This window comes from Mus caroli, unplaced genomic scaffold, assembly GCF_978045245.1.
Source record: "Mus caroli unplaced genomic scaffold, Mus_caroli_1 scaffold_3, whole genome shotgun sequence".
In the NCBI taxonomy this organism is placed as follows: Eukaryota; Metazoa; Chordata; class Mammalia; order Rodentia; family Muridae; genus Mus; species Mus caroli.
The window spans coordinates 121,506,488-121,525,585 of NW_028227258.1; the positions used below are offsets into that span (position 1 = coordinate 121,506,488).

A 19,098-nucleotide genomic window follows, 5' to 3' on the forward strand; every position below is an offset into this window, starting at 1 on the left:
ACTCTGCACTAAACCCATCTGGTCCTGGGCTTTTTTTAGTTGGGAGACTATTAATGACTGCTTCTATTTCTTTGGGGGATATAGGGCTGTTTAGATCATTAACCTGATCTTGATTCAACTTTGATACCTGGTATCTGTCTAGGAACTTCTCCATTTCATCCAGGTTCTCCAGTTTTGTTGAGTATAGCCTTTGGTAGAAGGATCTGATGGTGTTTTGGATGTCTTCAGGATCTGTTGTTATGTCTCCTTTTTCATTTCTGATTTTGTTAATTAGGATGCTTTCCCTGTGCCCTCTAGTGAGTCTGGCTAAGGGTTTATCTATCTTGTTGATTTTCTCAAAGAACCAGCTCCTTGATTGGTTGATTCTTTGAATAGTTTTTCTTGTTTCCACTTGGTTGATTTCACCCCTGAGTTTGATTATTTCCTGCCGTCTACTCCTCTTGGGTGAATTTGCTTCCTTTTGTTCTAGTGCTTTTAGGTGTGTTGTCAAGCTGCTAATGTGTGCTCTCTCTAGTTTCCTTTTGGAGGCACTCAGAGCTATGAGTTTTCCTCTTAGAAATGCTTTCATTGCGTCCCATAAGTTTGGGTATGTTGTGGCTTCATTTTCATTGAACTCTAAAAAGTCCTTAATTTCTTTCTTTATTCCTTCCTTGATCAAGGTATCATTGAGAAGAGTGTTGTTCAGTTTCCACGTGAAGGTTGGCTTTCTATTATTTATTTTGTTATTGAAGATCAGCCTTAGTCCATGGTGATCTGATAGGATGCATGGGACAATTTCAATATTTTTGTATCTGTTGAGGCCTGCTTTGTGACCAATTATGTGATCAATTTTGGAGAAGGTACCATGAGGTGCTGAGAAGAAGGTATATCCTTTTGTTTTAGGATAGAATGTTCTGTAGATATCTGCCAGATCCATTTGATTCATAATTTCTGTTAGTTTCACTGTGTCCCTGTTTAGTTTCTGTTTCCATGATCTGTCCATTGGTGAAAGTGGTGTGTTGAAGTCTCCCACTATTATTGTATGAGGTGCAATGTGTGCTTTGAGCTTTACTAAAGTTTCTTTAATGAATGTGGCTGCCTTTGTATTTGGAGCATAGATATTCAGGATTGATAGTTCCTCTTGGAGGATTTTACCTTTAATGAGTATGAAGTGTCCCTCTCTGTCTTTTTTAATGACTTTGGGTTGGAAGTCAATCTTATCAGATATTAGAATGGCTACTCCAGCTTGTTTCTTCATGCCATTTGCTTGGAAAATTGTTTTCCAGCCTTTCATTCTGAGGTAGTGTCTATCTTTTTCTCTGAGATGAGTTTCCTGTAAGCAGCAAAATGTTGGGTCTTGTTTGTGTAGCCAGTTTGTTAGTCTATGTCTTTTTATCGGGGAGTTGAGTCCATTGATATTAAGAGATATTAAGGAAAAGTAATTGTTGTTTCCTGTTACTATTGTTGTTAAAGTTGGCATTTTGTTCTTGTGGCTGTCTTCTTTTAGGTTTGTTGAGGGATTACCTTCTTGTTGTTTCTAGGGCGTGGTTCCTGTCCTTGTATTGGTTTTTTTTCTGTTATTATCCTTTGAAGGGCTGGATTCGTGGAGAGATAACGTGTGAATTTGGTTTTGTCGTGGAATACTTTGGTTTCTCCATCTATGTTAATTGAGAGTTTGGCTGGGTATAGTAGCCTGGGCTGGAATTTGTGTTCTTTTAGTGTCTGTATAACATCCGTCCAGGATCTTCTGGCCTTCATAGTCTCTGGTGAAAAATCTGGTGTAATTCTGATAGGCTTGCCTTTATATGTTACTTGGCCTTTTTCTCTTACTGCTTTTAGTATTCTATCTTTATTTAGAGCATTTGTTGCTCTGATTATAATGTGTCGGGAGGTATTTCTTTTCTGGTCCAGTCTATTTGGAGTTCTGTAGGCTTCTTGTATGTTCATGGGCATCTCTTTCTTTAGATTTGGGAAGTTTTCTTCTATAATTTTGTTGAAGATGTTTGCTGGTCCTTTGAGTTGAAAATCTTCATTCTCATCCACTCCTATTATCCGTAGGTTTGGTCTTCTCATTGCGTCCTGTATTTCTTGGATGTTTTGAGTTAGGATCTTTTTGCATTTTACATTTTCCTTGATTGTTGTGCCGATGTTCTCTATGGAATCTTCTGCACCCGAGATTCTCTCTTCCATCTCTTGTATTCTGTTGCTGATGCTCGTATCTATGGTTCCAGATTTCTTTCCTAGGGTTTCTATCTCCAGTGTTGCCTCCTTTTGGGTTTTCTTTATTGTGTCTACTTCCCTTTTTAGGTCTAGTATGATTTTGTTCATTTCCATCATCTGTTTGGATGTGTTTTCCTGTTTTTCTGTAAGGACTTCTACCTGTTTGATTATGTTATCCTGTTTTTCTTTAAGGATTTGTAACTCTTTAGCAGTGTTCTCCTGCAATTCTTTAAGGGATTTTTGTGCTTCCTCTTTATTGTCTTCTGCCTGTTTAGCAGTGTTCTCCTGCATTTCTTTAAGTGTGTTATTAAAGTCCTTCTTGAAGTCCTCTATCATCACCAGGAGATATGCTTTTAAATCCGTGTCTAGCTTTTCCGGTGTGTTGGGGTGCCCTGGACTGGGCGAAGTGGGGGTGCTGGGTTCTGATGATGGTGAGTGGTCTTGGTTTCTGTTAGTAAGATTATATGTTTACCTTTCGCCATCTGGTAATCTCTGGGGTTAGTTGTTATCGTTGTCACTGTTTAAAGATTGGAGCAGAAGCTGTGTTCCACTCACCAGCAGTCCCAAAATCCTGCGGCGGGGGTCGTGGGTAGCTGGCGGGTGTCAGGCAACCCTGCTCTCCCGCTACCCCGGTGCTGATCCGGCCGGATGAGGCCTGTGGCCCTACTCAGGCCGGTTTCTGCTTCCCTAACTAATGCAGTCTCAGGTCCTGCGCAATTGGATTGGAGCAGAAGCTGTGCTCCACTCACCAGAAGTCTTAAGATCCTGTGGCTGGTGTTGTGGGTAGCTGGCGAGTGTCAGGGGACCCTGTGCCCCAGCTGCCCCGGTGCTTTTCTGACCGGAAGAGGGTTGTGGCCCTATGTAGGCCGGATTTCTCTCTCCCCAACCAGAGCAGTCTCAGGTCCTGCGTGATTGGACTGGAGCAGAAGCTGTGTTCCACTCACCAGCAGTCCCAAAATCCTGCGGCGGGGGTCGTGGGTAGCTGGCGGGTGTCAGGCAACCCTGCGCCCCAGCTGCCCAGGTGCTTTTCTGACCAGAAGAGGGTTGTGGCCCTATGTAGGCCGGATTTCTCTCTCCCCAACCCACATTAGCCTCTTTTATATCACACTAATCTTACAACAATTTTCTAAAAAGGAATGTGCACAAGAAACACGTATTGTTAAAGAACCCTGAAGAGAATATTTCACATATTGTTTCCTCAGAAAGGCTTGCCTACCCGTCCTTACTGCTTGCACAGGTTACCTCATGCCTTATCATTACTGACGAGATCTAACTATTAATGGAAATAGCATCCGTCCTACACAGCAGAGAAAGAGTAAGAACAAATATTCATGAAAACCCTTACATTTTGTTTAAGAGCATTACTCTAGAGCTGGAGCGATGGCTGGCTAGGGAAGAGCATTTGCAGCTCCCAGCACTCATACTGGGTTTCCATGGGTGCCTGTAACTCCAGCTTCAGGGAAGCTGATACTTCTGGCTTCTGTAGGTACCTACACTCATATTTGCAGAGGCAAGCACGCACACGTGCGCGCACACACAAACACACACACTCGTGCCCACACAATTTAAAAAGCATTTTTAAAAATCAAAAAAAAAAATTTCAGTTTTAAAATAAACCATTGTATAGCAAAAAAAAAATAAAATAAAATTTATTCCATGAAAAAAAAAAAAGCATTTTTAAGAAACAAATGAGCACTCATTTTATGATTCCACGCATTTCAAATGTCTACTGTCGACATCTCTCCCAGACAAGGCTCGCAAGCCAGCGGGTACTGGGGCTTGGACTGTGATGTCCAGGGTGACAAGGGGCACGGGGTTTCTCTTTAAAGTGATAAAAATGTTCTGACATTGGCCATGGCCAATATCTCTGAATATACTTGAAACTATTACACTTAAAAAGAAAACAAAAACAAAAACAAACAAAAAACAGACTTACTTGGTTTTATTTTATGTGTTTGATTGTTTTACCTCCGTGTTTGTCTGTGTGTCCATGTGCTCACCTGGTGCCCCTAGAGGCCAAAAGAGGGCACTGGATCCCTTGGAACTGGAGTGACAGATGATAGGAACCAAGCCCAGATCATCTGCAAGAGCAGCCAGTTTCCCTAACCTCTGAGCCATCTCTCCAGCTCTTATTTATACACTGTAAGCCAGGGTATGATTTACGAAGTGAAGCTGAATGAAGCTGTTAAACAATAAAAAGAGAGGCTGGGGTCCTAGCTCAGTGGTACTCAGCCTGTGATTGGCTGGGGCCTACCTAGCTCAGTGGTACTCAGCCTGTGATTGGCAGATGTGAGTACCTTTTAGATCCCTGCAGTGAATGAAGGAAAAGAATAAACAGAAAAACAGACAGAAGTTTGACAAGCTGCTTCTATAACTATTCATTCACACATGAACTGAAGTCTCAACAATCATTGTCTGTCCATATATAAAAAGTTAAGAACCATTGTCTGTCCATATATAAAATATCAGAGATTTTCCTTGACTATTTGTGTTTATTGTACTGCCTGACCTTATTACTTGCATGTAATTAAAATGGTATAAAAGCAGATTGGGGAAAAAATAAACCTGCCTCAGCCTCAGAACTGGCTGGAGTCATGCTAAAAAAAGAAAAGAAAAAAGAAAAAAAAGTCAGAGATTTATGTCTCACTTTTACACTTTTACTTAGGAAAACAAGTAAATTCTTCCCATTATTTTACACAACCCACATTGTCTAAAACTCTTTTCATGAATTTTAGATTACTTGAAATATTAAAAGTAGAAAAATTATAATAATTTATTTTATGAAAGACTAAACTTCAAAGCTCTGGGTTCTTCATTCCCGAGACTTAACAGTGACATCCAAGTCAGACCTCACACTCAGTGTAGTGTTGGTGTTCCTTACTAGCTGAGAAGTTCTCCTGTTCTCCCCCTCCCCTGCCTCTCTCTTTCCTCTGCCCTCTCCCTCCCCTGCCCCTCTCCCTCCCCTGCCCTCTCCCTCCCCTACCCCTTTCTTTTCCCTGCCCCTCTCCCTCCCCTGCCCCTCTCCTTCCTCCTTCCACCCCACTCTCCTTTCCTCTCTTTCCCCTAGTGCTGGACAGGGACCCAAGGCCACTTGCTGTGTGCTGACTACAGTTCCACCCCTGCAGGACAATCCAACTTCTGACTTTTGTTTTTTCATCACTAAATAAAATTCACATGACACTGAATTCTGAATTCTAACGCACAGTCTGTATTTCTCTGTGATTACTGTAAAGTCAGAGTATTTTCTAATCATGTGAAAAATTCAGCATATAGCTTAGAGACTTGACAAGCACAATAAAAACACAAGGAAGCCAAGACGCATAATAATGCCATGTTTAAAAGATAAAACTTTCTTATAAAGTGATTATGATGTGTGTGTGTTCATGTGCACTTTATGTTGAGTGTGTAGGCTGTAGGACAACTTATAGTAATCTGTTTTCTCATTCCAACATCTGGTTCCATTGATCGACCTCAGGTTGACAGCAAGCGCCTTTCCCCATAAGCCATCTTTCCAACTCAAAGACGACATTTTCATTAAGAACTGTAACTATGGGTCAACAGGCAACTCTGTTAATTAAATGATGTGGGAGTGTCCCAGACCTGTAGCTGAATTAAAAACACACACTTGAGATAAAATCAGTTTGGCCAAAACAAATGCAGGACTATCGTCCCCACAGCAGGAACAGGTTTTTCTCAGCGCTAACTAAAGATGGGGACAGGAAGGAAGAGTTAAGCGTGATTACCTCGTGACTTGTGTCCCCGTTACGCTTTCCAGCATGTCACAGAGTGTGAGAAAAATGCCCCTCACGCTCTTGAGTTTCTGAGATGCTTGAGACACTGGATAATGGTAAAGAATTTCCTGCTGCTGGGGAAAGGAGACAGATGATTAGCCTCCTGGACGCTCGCACCAACATTAACCCCCAAAGCTCAGGTTCTGTATTAAGAACAAAACAGGAGTCCTTTCAGCCTCAGCTTTAGTCAGAGTTTCATTCAATCATGGACACAGTTATGCCTGGTATGTTAACACTTCAACAAGCATTTCAAACGCTACACTTGAAAGTCGGTTTAGAGACTTCACAGACCAAACTCTACACAATTAATTGAAATTACTTATTTCAAATAGTGCTTTAAACTTCAATCCCCACACAAAACCCATAGGAGTCTATATAATTTCTTTCATAATGAACCTTAAAAGAGAATCATCATTTTTTGTGATGTTATTAAATACTTGCTTAATTTACAAAGTGCGAATACAAGACTGAAGAAGTACAAATAGGAAGAAAAAGTACCCCAGGATTATAAACTCCCTGGCTTAGGTCTGAGAGGGCTTAGCAAGCACAAATTAATCTACATCACAAGGCATGTTTATTTTAAATTACAGAAAATACTAATTTACAGGATTATTTACAAAATGCTGAAAATTTTCCTATTTCCAAGAAACAAAGAGCTTTAACAGAAACAAAACAATGACTCTCCAAGCAGATGCCCCCGTGTGCTGACAGTCCAGAAGCAGAGATGGCAGCCAGGGCCTCACTTCCTGCTGAGACTTAGGCAACATCTATTTTTCTCACAGGAGAAGTTCAAAATCAGACAAAATTAAAACTTCTAAATAGAATCCATGAAGAATTTCGAGTAACTTCCAGTTGCTCTAATCGCTACAATTGATAGAGCAGGAATTATTGCCGATTACACTGGCCTAGCTTTGCTTGGCTCTCTCTAAAGATTGTTAAACATCTATATGAGAAATAGTTACCTGGTATGGGGTCCATGTATTCACACTTTTACATTACCACAGATATGATACACTGTGCATACCTACTGTTTAAATGTATGTAAAAATGTCTAAGATGTATAAATTATTCAATATATGATATGGGATATGTTTGCCAAATACACTGAATAATAATGTTTCCAATGTTTTTGCAATTTTCATCAGTGAAAATAGCTACAAATTATTTTCTCATAATTTTATTATTTATTTCTATAAATTAAGTCAAATGAATTAAAATCTTCTGTGACCCAGATGTAATAAATTTAAACCATGTACAACAAATATTTCCATTCTGTTTCATCAAAATACCAAACGCTGCTTTAAATAGTCTTTGACTAGCTTTTTACAAGTCTCCATCTTGTAACTTAAAGACAAGCTCTGTATCAATTATGTAACTCTCAGGGAACGAAATGACCCTTTGACATTTGTTGTAAAGTATCATACTAGTAAAAAAGTCCATTAAAGAAGTCTCCACAGTAGTCTTAAAAGCTTTGGCATTGAAGGGCTGGCAGGCTCTGCAGTGCCGGCCAATGTAATGAATTGTATTTTTAAAGCCCTTGTTAGGACGCTGTCCTTGCAGACGCTTCCACTCTGTGTGGTAAGAATAAAGAGCCTCTCCTAATTATGGCACTGATGCAGAACTGGCCACATTCAGGAAGCTGTTTATTTGTGAGCAATCTGCACATTTTCCCAGGGAGAGACAGGCAATGACATGTGGGCTCAGCAGTCTTCTGACTAGAAAGGTTCAGGACAGTACCTCAAAACTTAGAGGGAAAAATAAATGCTTAAAGGTCTCATTTGTTCTAAAGATACAAGGAGCCAGCAAGGTGTAAGACTTAGAATTCTTATTGCTGGGTGTCCCAGAGCACAGAAAATACCAAGTCATACATCGACAACTAAGCTAATCTTTACCATTTTCAATTTCTTATTAAACAGACAGGGAAAAGAAGCCCACAAGGAAACACATGCACCACTTTACAAAAGGGCACGAAGGGAGCTTCTGGTCTTTCTCTGTTGCTTAGAATACCTGAATGGTGCATCCAATTTTCTCTAGTTTATTTGAAAACACCTATTGGATCATGTGATACATAGAGGACAGTGATAAGGTACAGCTAAGTCCTGTAATATACAGCATAGCATAGCATGTGATATGCAGACAGCCACAAGGCACAGCTAACTCATGTAATATGCATAGTATAACATGTGATATGCAGACAGTGACAAGGCACAGTTAACTCATGTAGTATGCATAGTATAACATGTGATATGCAGACAGTGACAAGGCACAGCTAACTCATGTAGTATGCATACTATAACATGTGATATGCAGACAGTGACAAGGCACAGCTAACTCATGTAATATGCATAGTATAACATGTGATATGCAGACAGCGACATGGCACAGCTAATTCATGTAGTATGCATACTATAACATGTGATATGCAGACAGCGACATGGCACAGCTAATTCATGTAGTATGCATACTATAACATGTGATATGCAGACAGCGACATGGCACAGCTAACTCCCCCCTGTTTCTTCTTTAAGTCTAAGTTCACAGGATGGAAGGTCTCCCCGCTTCCTCGGCATATGTGAACAGACACTCACCTCCTCCCTGGCTGCCTCTGACTGGAGCTGCAGCGTGAGGTACATGGAGATGTGTGGGATGCTCAGGGTACTGTGCTGGACAGCATCAGCCTCTGACCCGCAGAGGAGTTTCACCAAATCTTGAGTGCTTGACTGTGCCTTTTTCTTTTGGGGTTGGGCTGTTTCCTGTTTCACAGCATATGCGTTTTCAAATGTCAGCTTCACCTGAAAAGAAGAAAACAAAAACCTTGTTGGTTTTTTTTTTTTAACAAGGCAAATGTCACTTTGTTTATTTATTTTAACAAAGGAAGACATGCCCTGACAGGTACAGCCAGGAGTGCACAGGATGGAGATGGCACCTCGGTACATGGGCAAAAGGTAAGGACAGTGAGTCCCCCAGCACCTGTATCTAGCTCCTCACACAGCAGTGGGTATGTGTGTGTGTGTGTGTGTGTGTGTGTGTATATATATATATATATATATATATATATATATATATAATGTAATCATATATATATGTAAATATATATATAATTAAAAATGTTTATTGATTGAAAAGAACAGTATTCCACACAAAAATTCATTCATTCAAATGTAGTCACTGGCTACACAAAGAAGTACCACAGAAAAACAGAAATTCACATCATTTGAGTGTAGAATAGTCAATGTACATCTTGAATGCTCTGACTCCTCAAATTCACTTATGAAGGAGAGACTGGAGCTCAAGGGCAACCTCACACACCGGGAGTTGTCTTTCCTTCTAAATGTGACAGGTTTCAAATATTCTCTCCGACAGTCTCTACCGCCCTTTAAAGGGCCAAAGACAGCTGTATCCACCAACCAGCCAGTGGCATGTGACACTCTGCACCACGAGAGGATTAGCTGTCACTTTTATCAGGATAGTTTTAATTTCACAGCCTGATGTCAAGATTGGTCAGAATCCAGAATCCAGCTGTTTTCCAGCTCCTGAGAGGCACCTTCCACTTTCTCGGGTACCCACCCCCCCTTGGAAACAGAGACACTTACCCAGTGCCAGCTGGCCATCATCAACCCACCCAACTCAAAGATGCACTCCTGTGAGCATATGATGAACGCTGCTGATGTCATCATGAACTCAGGAGCCACACAGTGTTCTGAATATTTACATTTAAAAACTGTCCCCCTAAAGGGAACAATTCTAAAGTTTTAGTTTAGAGCCAATGGTATCTTTCCAAACAAGAGTAGGCTGGTGGTCATGATGTTTTCTTAAATCCCTGCAAGTACAGGTGGATCTCCGTGAATTCAAGGTTAGCCTGCTCTACACAAAAAGTTACAAGACAGTCAGGACTACACAGTGAGACTCTGTTTCTAATTAATTAATTAATTATGTTTAATCAAAAATAAAGAGACTAGTTAATCCTTGAAAGCAGGTAACACTGTATTAAGGCAGCAGGTTACATTTGAGGAAAATACTCAAAGACTAGAAACAAAACTAAATAATTACTATTTTAATAATTTATTATGAAGTACCATTCTAATTCCAAATATGTGGTAGGTGCTAACACACTTTGATCACTTTTAAAAAATAACTTTTATATACTTCCATTTAAAGAATTAAATCTGTTAAAACCCCCTATACACTAGCCAACCTATCCAACTGCTACAAGTATTATATTGTTTAAAAGAATATATATGTGTGTGTGTGTGTGTGTGTGTGTGTGTGTGTGTGTGTGTGTGTGTATGCTACGCTCTCCGGTCGAGTCAGCTGGACAAGCTGAAAGGCTTAAAAGTCACTCATGAGGCAAAAGAGTTTCAAGGAAGCTCTCCTCCTGGAGTCTAGCATTCTCTACCCATACAGTAATTTTTCATTCCCACGTTCCATTCCCGCGTTAGTCTAGTGTATGGATCCACGTGCTCTCTTTCAATATTTTCCTATCATAAGTGCCTTTTAAGATTAAATTCTGACATAGCTAAAGCCGTCCACCAGTGTTCCAACAGTCCTAGTTCGTCCTTAGCAAGACCTTGGGTTTAGAATTCAGTACTGCCCCTGGTATTACACTATCTCTTTGAGTAAAAGTTAGGTCACTGCCCTTCACAGGAATCTACCATCACCTAGGAAGAAAGAAGTTTCTGACCGTAGGGGAAACCAGAATAGATGCTTAGAATTATAGCTGAGTTACATCTATTTACAGGAATTTACAATGGTTTAGGAAGCAGATGGGGCTGTGGTTTTAGAGTATTGCATTATTCATTAGATGGTTAGCTAGAATGGAACTCCCTAGTTAGAACCATGACTTGGGTGTGAAAGCCCTTGCCCTAGGAGTGAAAAGTTCTCACACCTGGCTTCTAAGACTATAGCTGACCTTAGATAGGGCTGACTTTGTCTCAGTTATTTTATTACCCAGTTCCTTCCGATCTTTGCGTTTTCATTCCTCTGTTCTGTGTAAGAATCATTAAGCATCCGGTTACCTCATTTGAACCTTGAGGGTATGTCACCCAACTTCTTTATTGTCTTCTGTATAAAAAGTTTGATGCTCGAGTTGTAAAATTACATTCAGATTCTACACACAACCTCTCCTGTGTGCATCTGTCTGTCACTCATCCACACTTTGCCCACCCGTGTCGAGAGACCCCGTTCCACGCAGACACAGGGACCCAAAGAGTCTGCGGCATATATATATATATATCTTCCAAAAGAGAAAAACCTGAGGCATTCCTTCTTTTTGATAAGGAAGTGTTTGGGGCTGTTCGAATTACTTCTCTGGAGCTGGTAGTGGCTTTTACCAAACTGAACTAAGCTAGACCCCCACATTTTTTTCTAAGACTCAGTATTTATTGTATAAGCAAGTTTCTTTTGTTTGAAAAGTATTCTCAAAAATTCACATGATAAGGACCTGGCCCGTGGTGTAGTGCAAGTGGTAGGCTGGAAGGTCTTCAGGTAAGTGGGGGTCGGGGGAAGTTGTAGGAGCCAGATCCCTATTCCTTAGTTTACTCTGGGAAGGGCTCATCCAGGATGTGGGAGGCACCATCCCATGGCACTAATTCTGACTGAATCAGAAGGGAAAACAAGAAAACCCCCTGAGCACCTGCATCCGCACCTCCTGGACTGCCCAGAGGGAAGACTCTCTTCCCAGGCTCCTGCTGCCATGGGCTCTGCCATGCATTGCCTGCTGTGACAGAGTCAGCATGAACCTCCCTCCTACAGCTGCATGAGGCCAGTGTTTGGTCCCAACTATGAGATGGGTAACAAATGCAGCCCATCACAGCCGAGAACCTCTAAGACTACACGCCAGAGTGAACTGCTCTCTGTCAGTCAATGCTTAAGATATTTACTAGTAATGATGCTAATCTACATGTAGTGAAGAAAGGAGCTCAAATTCCTCTAGGTTCACACATGTAGTGACGGTGAAGTGTGCTAACACTAACGGGGGCTTACATGGAAAGCAGAAAGGGAAACTCCAACTGGGAAAGCCTAGTGTTTGGAATTTTTAAAAAAAGGTTTCCTGTAAACACATGGAACCTTGTATCTGGACACTACCAAAAAAGTCTGAGTAGAAAATTAATGCGTGGTTAGAAAAAAACAAACTAAACAAAAATTAAAAAAAAAAAAAAAGCAAACCTATGGCAAGAATGATCAAGGTTTTTGTTTTTGTTTTTATTTTTAAACTGATAAAAATTAACATGTAATTAAAGTGAGAGAGAGCCGAGTGTACCCAGTTTTAGGAATTATCATCTTAGACATAACCTGAATGTTGGAGACTCTGTGGGTAAGCACACTTGCCTCCATGCCTGATGACCCAAGTTTGACCTTTGAGATCCACATGACAGAGAGAACCAACTCCTGCAAGTTGTCCGCTGACCTCCAACAAATGTGCATAATAAGTAAATGTTACAAAAACGTGACTTGGTCTGTGGTTTAGACACAAACAGGCTACACGAGTAAGCAGTATTTAGTGTCAAAGATGATAGCTATTCTGTGGTGTGTGTGTGTGTGTGTGTGTGTGTGTGTGTGTGTGTGAGGGTCGGGTACTCATAGTGGGAGAACCCACAGAAAGGAACCTCAGAAAAACAGCCATGGCTCATACCAGGGCTGGAGGGCATCTTCTCCAGCTGAGGTTCTTGTGGGTGGGAAGGTTTAAAGATTGGGTGTGATTCCCCAAAAAATGACAAAAGGGAAATGAGCTGGTAAACTGAAAAAAATTGCTAATTTATAGGAAGCAACAATAACCTAAAATTGAATACCACTTCACTATGCTTGTGAGAGTGACATGTGTGTTTTAAAACTTTGATAGTATATTTTGTAAACTCCATCACCTCTGTTCTGTGGTACGAGGACCTTAACACCTTGCCCTGACACCAACACGAAAAAACACACCCAATGGGATCACCCACTAAAATTCCAAACAAATCTTTCCACTTTGGTTCCACCCTCTTGGCAGGTGCACACAGTGGGGCTGTGAAGGCCTGATGCCCACAAAGCTGGTCTGCCTTGCACCGTGAGTCAGCATGGACCCTTCTCACAGCTCCAAGGATCTCTGCTATCTTATCTATTCTCTTTCAGCTGGTGAGTGTCACTAAAACTCCTCATGAATAATGCTTGAGGAATTAGTCTAAATGGCTCTGCAAATTCTCCTCCAGCCTCTTCCCCTTTTGGGCAATCTCACTGAGTTTTTTAAGGCAACACTTGGAAACTTCCCAGGTCTCTCTAAATCTGAAATGCTGTAAAATTCCAGATGTTTTGAGCATCAATGTGGTGCTTTAAAACTTTGGGATTTTAAGTATATATAGGAGGTTGAGCATAAAATACTTCCAAATTGAGTCAATTGTGCTTCCATGATCCTGCTTGCTCTCCCTCTCCCTCCCTCCCTCCCTCCCTCCCTCCCTCCCTCCCTCCCTCCCTCCCTCCCTCCCTCCCTCCCTCCCCCAGCACTCACCCACTCCCGATTGCAAGCATTTGGTAGGGAATACTCAGCATGTACTACTATTTAGTACATCAGTGCAGGCATACACTGTTCAGTCTGTCTTCATGTGTAATATTTCTCAGGCCTCCTTTTCATAATGCTGTGTGTGTGCTGAGTTTTCTAAGCCTTGCACACGCTAAGCACATGTTCTATCATCTTATAACTCAACACCCTCATGCTAGCAACACTTTGGAAGCACCTAGGGGGAACAATACCCAGCTAGTTTTGAAATGTTAAAAGGGGGTTTTGTGTACCTCTGGATCTCACACCAGCACACACCAGTAGAGCTGGAACTAGATTCACAGACATGCCTTTCCACCCCCTCTGATTATAGTTGAGAGAACTGTAGATCTGGAGCCTCTATGAGGTGTTACATGGAGGTCTGATGTGTTCTCCCAGGGCTTTTCTGCCCATTACACTGTCTGCTGGAAGACAAGAAGCTGCAGAACACTCCGTACTCTGAGGGCATGTTTAATATGTCACTTCCCCGTATGTTTGGGTTCAAATCTCTAGTGGGATTATTTGTAAGCCTGCATTCCTTCTCCCTGTTGCTGTCACCCATGTCACAGTCACAAGCTAAAGCCTCAGGCAGGTCTCTCTCAGTCAGGTCTGGAACCAAGACATCAGGATCCACACAGGTTAAAATAAAAGGAAGGAGCACGCTTTGAGTTAGTTTGAAAAAAAAAATCTAGTACTTTGCATAATTGATTCTACAACTTAGGGAAAACCATTAAGCAATTTCTAAATTCTCTCTCTTTCTTAGGATCTCATTAAACAGGGTAGTATAGCTCACAATCCTCCTGCCTCAGCCTGCTGGGTGCTCCAGATTCCTTTAGGTATAAAATAGGAAGACTAACCATTGGAATCTTACAGGAGTCTTATGGTTAGAACCTTAGATGTGAGAAAATCTGATGACCTAGAGACACACCCAGGAGCACTGCAGAAGAGGTGGCAGGCAGCAAGGCTGGAAGAACCAAGGGTCTGCAACTGAGTGTCTTCTGATGAGAAACTGCACTCTGGAACTCACAGCAACTGTGGCTGCCTGTACAAGACCTGCAGAGGATCAAACCAATCTGCACTGCAGTGTGGAGGGGTGAGGAGCAAAAGGCCCCACTCCTCCCTGAGGAGTTACGGGCAGCTGATGGCCACTGAGGGAGGAGGGTCATCTTTCTTTATTGGTGTCATGGTGGGTTGACCATGTTCCACACCCATGCACATGCAAGCAGCTCTAATTGGACTGGAGGGGGCTTAGGGCCAGGAGGGGGTATCCTGGGAGGGAGTTCAGGAAGATTGGAGCGGGAGGAGATGGGGGGGCAGGTGAAAAGCACTGAGTTTATCCATGAACTTCTTAAAGAATAGGTTTTTTTTTTTAATTAAGCAACTTTACAAAGAAGCAGTCTGTTGCTGTGACATCTGTACCTGATGTGGTTCAGGAGCCTGGGGAGTTGGTTTGCAGGAAGAGGAACAGGATAGAGAAGCCTGGGTTTTCTAAGCAGTCTGATGGGCAGTTCAGCTAAGGACTTAGAAAACCAGAAGCCTGACAGAAATGGAAAATGCAGGCAGCAAAGCCCAGTCTCATTAGGTTTCAGGCATAAATTAAGAGTCTATTGGTAACTGGGTGACAGCACAACCGTTTTACATGGCAGGAAAGAGCATGAATGCATTTTACCAATGCACCCCCAACTCTGTGAGAGGCTGAGGTAAAAGGGACAGACTAATTAATCTAACAGGAAATCTAAAGGCCACGCAACATCCAGGCATGGGTGTTGATTGCTGATTTTAGACAGATTAACAGTGGGAGGTGCGAGCAAGAAACAGAACAGAAACATTTGAAAAACTTGTATTTTTGCCAGAAATTGAGTATGTTTAAAGTTGCTGCCAATAAATATGGAGAGATTGGCACTATTAAAAAGAGGCCAAGGATTTTGCACTGGGACAATAGGAAAAATATTCTGCGGGCATCTCAGAATTGACCAGGACCCCTTCCCAGCTCCACACTCACCCCTTAGCTCAAAAGTGTGAAAGTAGAACTCCTTTCAAGGACAGCTCTGAAAACACAGCCTGTACAGGTATGCTCAGGGTGCCACTTGTCTAGAATCCTTTATCTTTTTAGCTGGTAAGGCTAAGGGAGCCAAGTGGGCCTACCAAGATTTTGACAAATGGCAGACCATGTGATGATAGTTTTGCAGGCACACAGAATGCTAGAGTCATAGGGCCGGGGAGGCTTCAACCAAAATCTCATACAGTGTTAGCAGGTTTGTAGTCTCTGTAGGCAGCTCCTGACAGTGAGTTGGGCATGAAGTTATAAGAGTGAACCTGAAGCTGAGATGGAAAACCTAGAGAGTCAGAAACACCAGGAACATGGAGCCCTGACGAAGGGAAGCCAGACGGTAAGCAGAGCCAGCCTAAGGTGGTTGCCATATGGGTTTCAGCCAGCACGGCCGCAGGGGCAGGCCTGCCAAGGCTTCTGAAGTACATCCTTCCACTGTATGTCCCAGGTGGCAGACATGGTTGCTTGGCTTTAGTCTTGCTTAGGTCTGACTCTTTCTCACTCCTTCCCTGTTTCTTCCTGTATAATGAGAGTGTTTATGGCATCACCTGGGAAGTACGCAGTTTATTCTCATGTTGATGGATGTTCACACTGCGTTTCACTAGGTCTTGAGCAACCTGTGGACTCATGCTTTTCAGCAATGAGGACCTGTTACAGCTTTGAAGATTCCTATGGATGAACTAAATGCACTTTGGTTGTGATACAGGCACACGCCTGTGAATGCAGGACGTGTATGGATCTAAATGCCAGCCGAGTGCCCGCATGCTGAAGACTTGGTTGCCAGCATGCGATACCACTGGGAGTTAGTGGAGCCTTGAAGAGCATGGAGAGAAGTGGGGTCACTGGAAGAATGCTCTTGAGGAAGACATTTGGACCCAGCATCAATCTCTCTCTCTCTCTCTCTCTCTCTCTCTCTCTCTCTCTCTCTCTCCCTCCCTCCCTCCCTCTTGGCTATAAGGAAGTAAGCCACTTTGTTCTATAGCTATCACAATAAGGCTCTGCCTGCCTCACAGCAGCCTCTCCCCAGTGCTCTCCTCAACAAAACACAGAGCCAGATGGCTATGGACTGAAACCTCTGACACCATGAACCAAAATAACCCTCTCTACCTTCAAAATTGCCTTCATTGGGCACCGTGTCACAGGTAGAAAGCTTAAAGGAAGTGGTATTAGCAGTGCACATGGTTGGCTGACTGCCTCAGGACAGCACAAGCTCCTTCTACTCTCCTGCCTGCCATAAACTCCAGTTTACAAGGCCAACGAGCGAATACTAGTTAGGTTTTGTGCTGGTTTGAGTAAGTGCGGCCCCCAGACTTGTATGTTTGAATGCTTGGCCCATGGGGAGTGGCACTATTAGAAGTGTGGTCTTATTGGAGTAGGTGTGGCCTTGTTGGAGGACGTGTGTCACTGCAGGGGTGGGCTTTGAGGTCTCCTATGCTCAAGCTCTGCCCACTGTGAACACAGTCTCCTTTTGCTGCCTGTGGATCAAGATATAGAACTCTTGGTTCCTCCAGCACTAAGTCTGCCTGCATGTTGTCATGCTTTCTGCTAAGATGATAATGGATTAGACTTCTGAACCTGTAAGCCAGGCCTAATTAAACATTTTCCTTTATAAGGCTTGCCCTGGTCATGGTGTCTCTTCACAGTAATGGAAACCCTAACTGAGATAGGTTTCAAAACAACCAAAGCCATATTAAGAAACAACAGAAACACTTCTAGCTGCGTATGGTGACACCCACACTTACTCTCGGGACTTGAGAGGCAGAGACAGGCAGATCTCAGTGAGTTCCAGCACAGCTACACAGCTTCTATGTACTTCCATAACTTAAGGGATAAACTTGCAAAATGTGAGAGAATTTAAGGTGGAGAATACGAAGTCCACAGCTTACTTATTTATTTACTTTTTCTAAAAAAAAAAAAAATTTTTTTTTTTTTTTTTGGATACAGGGTTTCTACATAGTCCTGGCTGTCCTGGAACTTGCTATGTAGACCAGGCTGGCCTCAAACTCAAGTACCTGCCTTTGCCTTCCACCACCACACCTGGCCCATGGCTTTCAAGGGATTCTTCTCTGAGCTGTGCTGTCACTGGCAAACACAGGTGCTCTAAGGCTAAGCTCACAGTCATGTTTACTTTCATCACTGCTGCTGCTTCCTTTACTTAGGTGTGTTTTATTTGTAGCCATCCCTCTCCTTTTAAACCAATGCCCCAAAGGCAAGTGTTAGCAAAAGGCGAAGCTGCCCTTGCTGCTCAAGCATGAGTGGGACTCACCCATTACACGGGAGGAAAACGTCAGCATCTTACAAAGGAGACAGCACAGAGCACATGCATTTTAAGCAACACTGTACACAGTATAAGAAGGGATGTCCACACCTGCATTGGCCCAGGGATGCAGGACAGAACTCTTTCTATGTTTTCAGAAGTCACATCTACATCATTCACAGCAACAAGGACATCGCCTAAAAACAGAAAAACAAAAGACAACTGTGTAAATATTCCAAACCAAGAAAGCTCCAGAAGTGCAACATGAGAAAACAGCTACCCAGACTTCCTCAAGGGTATCATGGAAAATATGGTGCATTCGGGGACTTGTCCAAGGTTAGACCAAACATTAGCAACACAGCCAATCTCCCAACTCATCTACTGTGCTGCCCAACAGTGCACCAGAACTCACTGCAACCCATGAATATTTAAAGATATGAATATGTCTAGTCTTGGGGTAACTGGGTGAGTTATGTGAACCTAAAGGACAAATGGAAATTTTGTTAAGTATTGAACTTAACAAAATTAAATCTAACTACTCAGACCCATAATTTTAAAAAATCCAGCTGAAATTTTAATTAAGTCCATGTGGTACATCTCTATGCACTGTGATGCTTGCTGCCATCACTCTCTGGTGTCCACACAACAGCTTCTGACAGTATCAACACGGCCAGCACACGCCAATCAAAATCTTCTTTCCCGTGGCTGTTCTCCAAATGCTTGTATTTATCCCATTTCAAAATCAAGATCACTTTTAAGATGAAACTTTACTTTCAAACTATTGATTCAAAACACAGCTCTCACCCAAAAGAGCGTAAGAACAGTAAGCGAGTAAGAGTCAACATATTCTTGAGTTATATGAGTGATCGTAGCCCAGGGAACAGAGATTTGGGGAGCCTCAAACATGTTCTGCTGTGGAAATGGTTACATGACCCAAAATAAAAGGGATTTGTAAATCAGCACAGATACCAAATGTAATGGTGAAGATCCCAGGTAGGTGGGCTAGCACACCATGGGAAACTTCTGTAAGTATCAGATGTTTTTCTGGGAATAGTCTGAACTGTGGGGTTGGTAGAAGTTCATGCTTTGGTAAGAATATATTTCAAAAGTCTTACCTGATTGTCAAAAGGATTTAAGTGGGAAGTTTTGCGAGCCTGAAAGACAGACATGGGGTGGAGGATGACCAAGGCTAATGATAGTCTAAGATAACTTAGGTCTGTGTAGCGTATACAAATGACACCCATAGTCTCATGTGTTTAATGCTTGGCCCACAGGGAGTAACACCACTTAGAGG

General features: G+C 42.3%; 1 protein-coding gene across 2 annotated transcripts in view; it reads right to left on the bottom strand.

Moving 5' to 3' along the window:
- Positions 1-19,098, bottom strand: part of Intu (inturned planar cell polarity protein) — a 70,281-nt gene that overhangs the window by 27,180 nt on the left and 24,003 nt on the right. Inside the window, exons 3-5 of one of the 2 annotated variants that reach the window (XM_021158513.3) lie at positions 17,916-18,001; positions 8,579-8,782; positions 5,943-6,061 (exon numbers count right to left, since the gene is read on the bottom strand). In XM_021158513.3, coding sequence (XP_021014172.1) covers positions 5,943-6,061; positions 8,579-8,782; positions 17,916-18,001 — 409 coding nt within the window. Of the gene's footprint in view, positions 1-5,942; positions 6,065-8,578; positions 8,783-17,915; positions 18,002-19,098 lie in introns of both variants that reach the window. The other variant, XM_029474787.2, reaches the window with a different exon arrangement.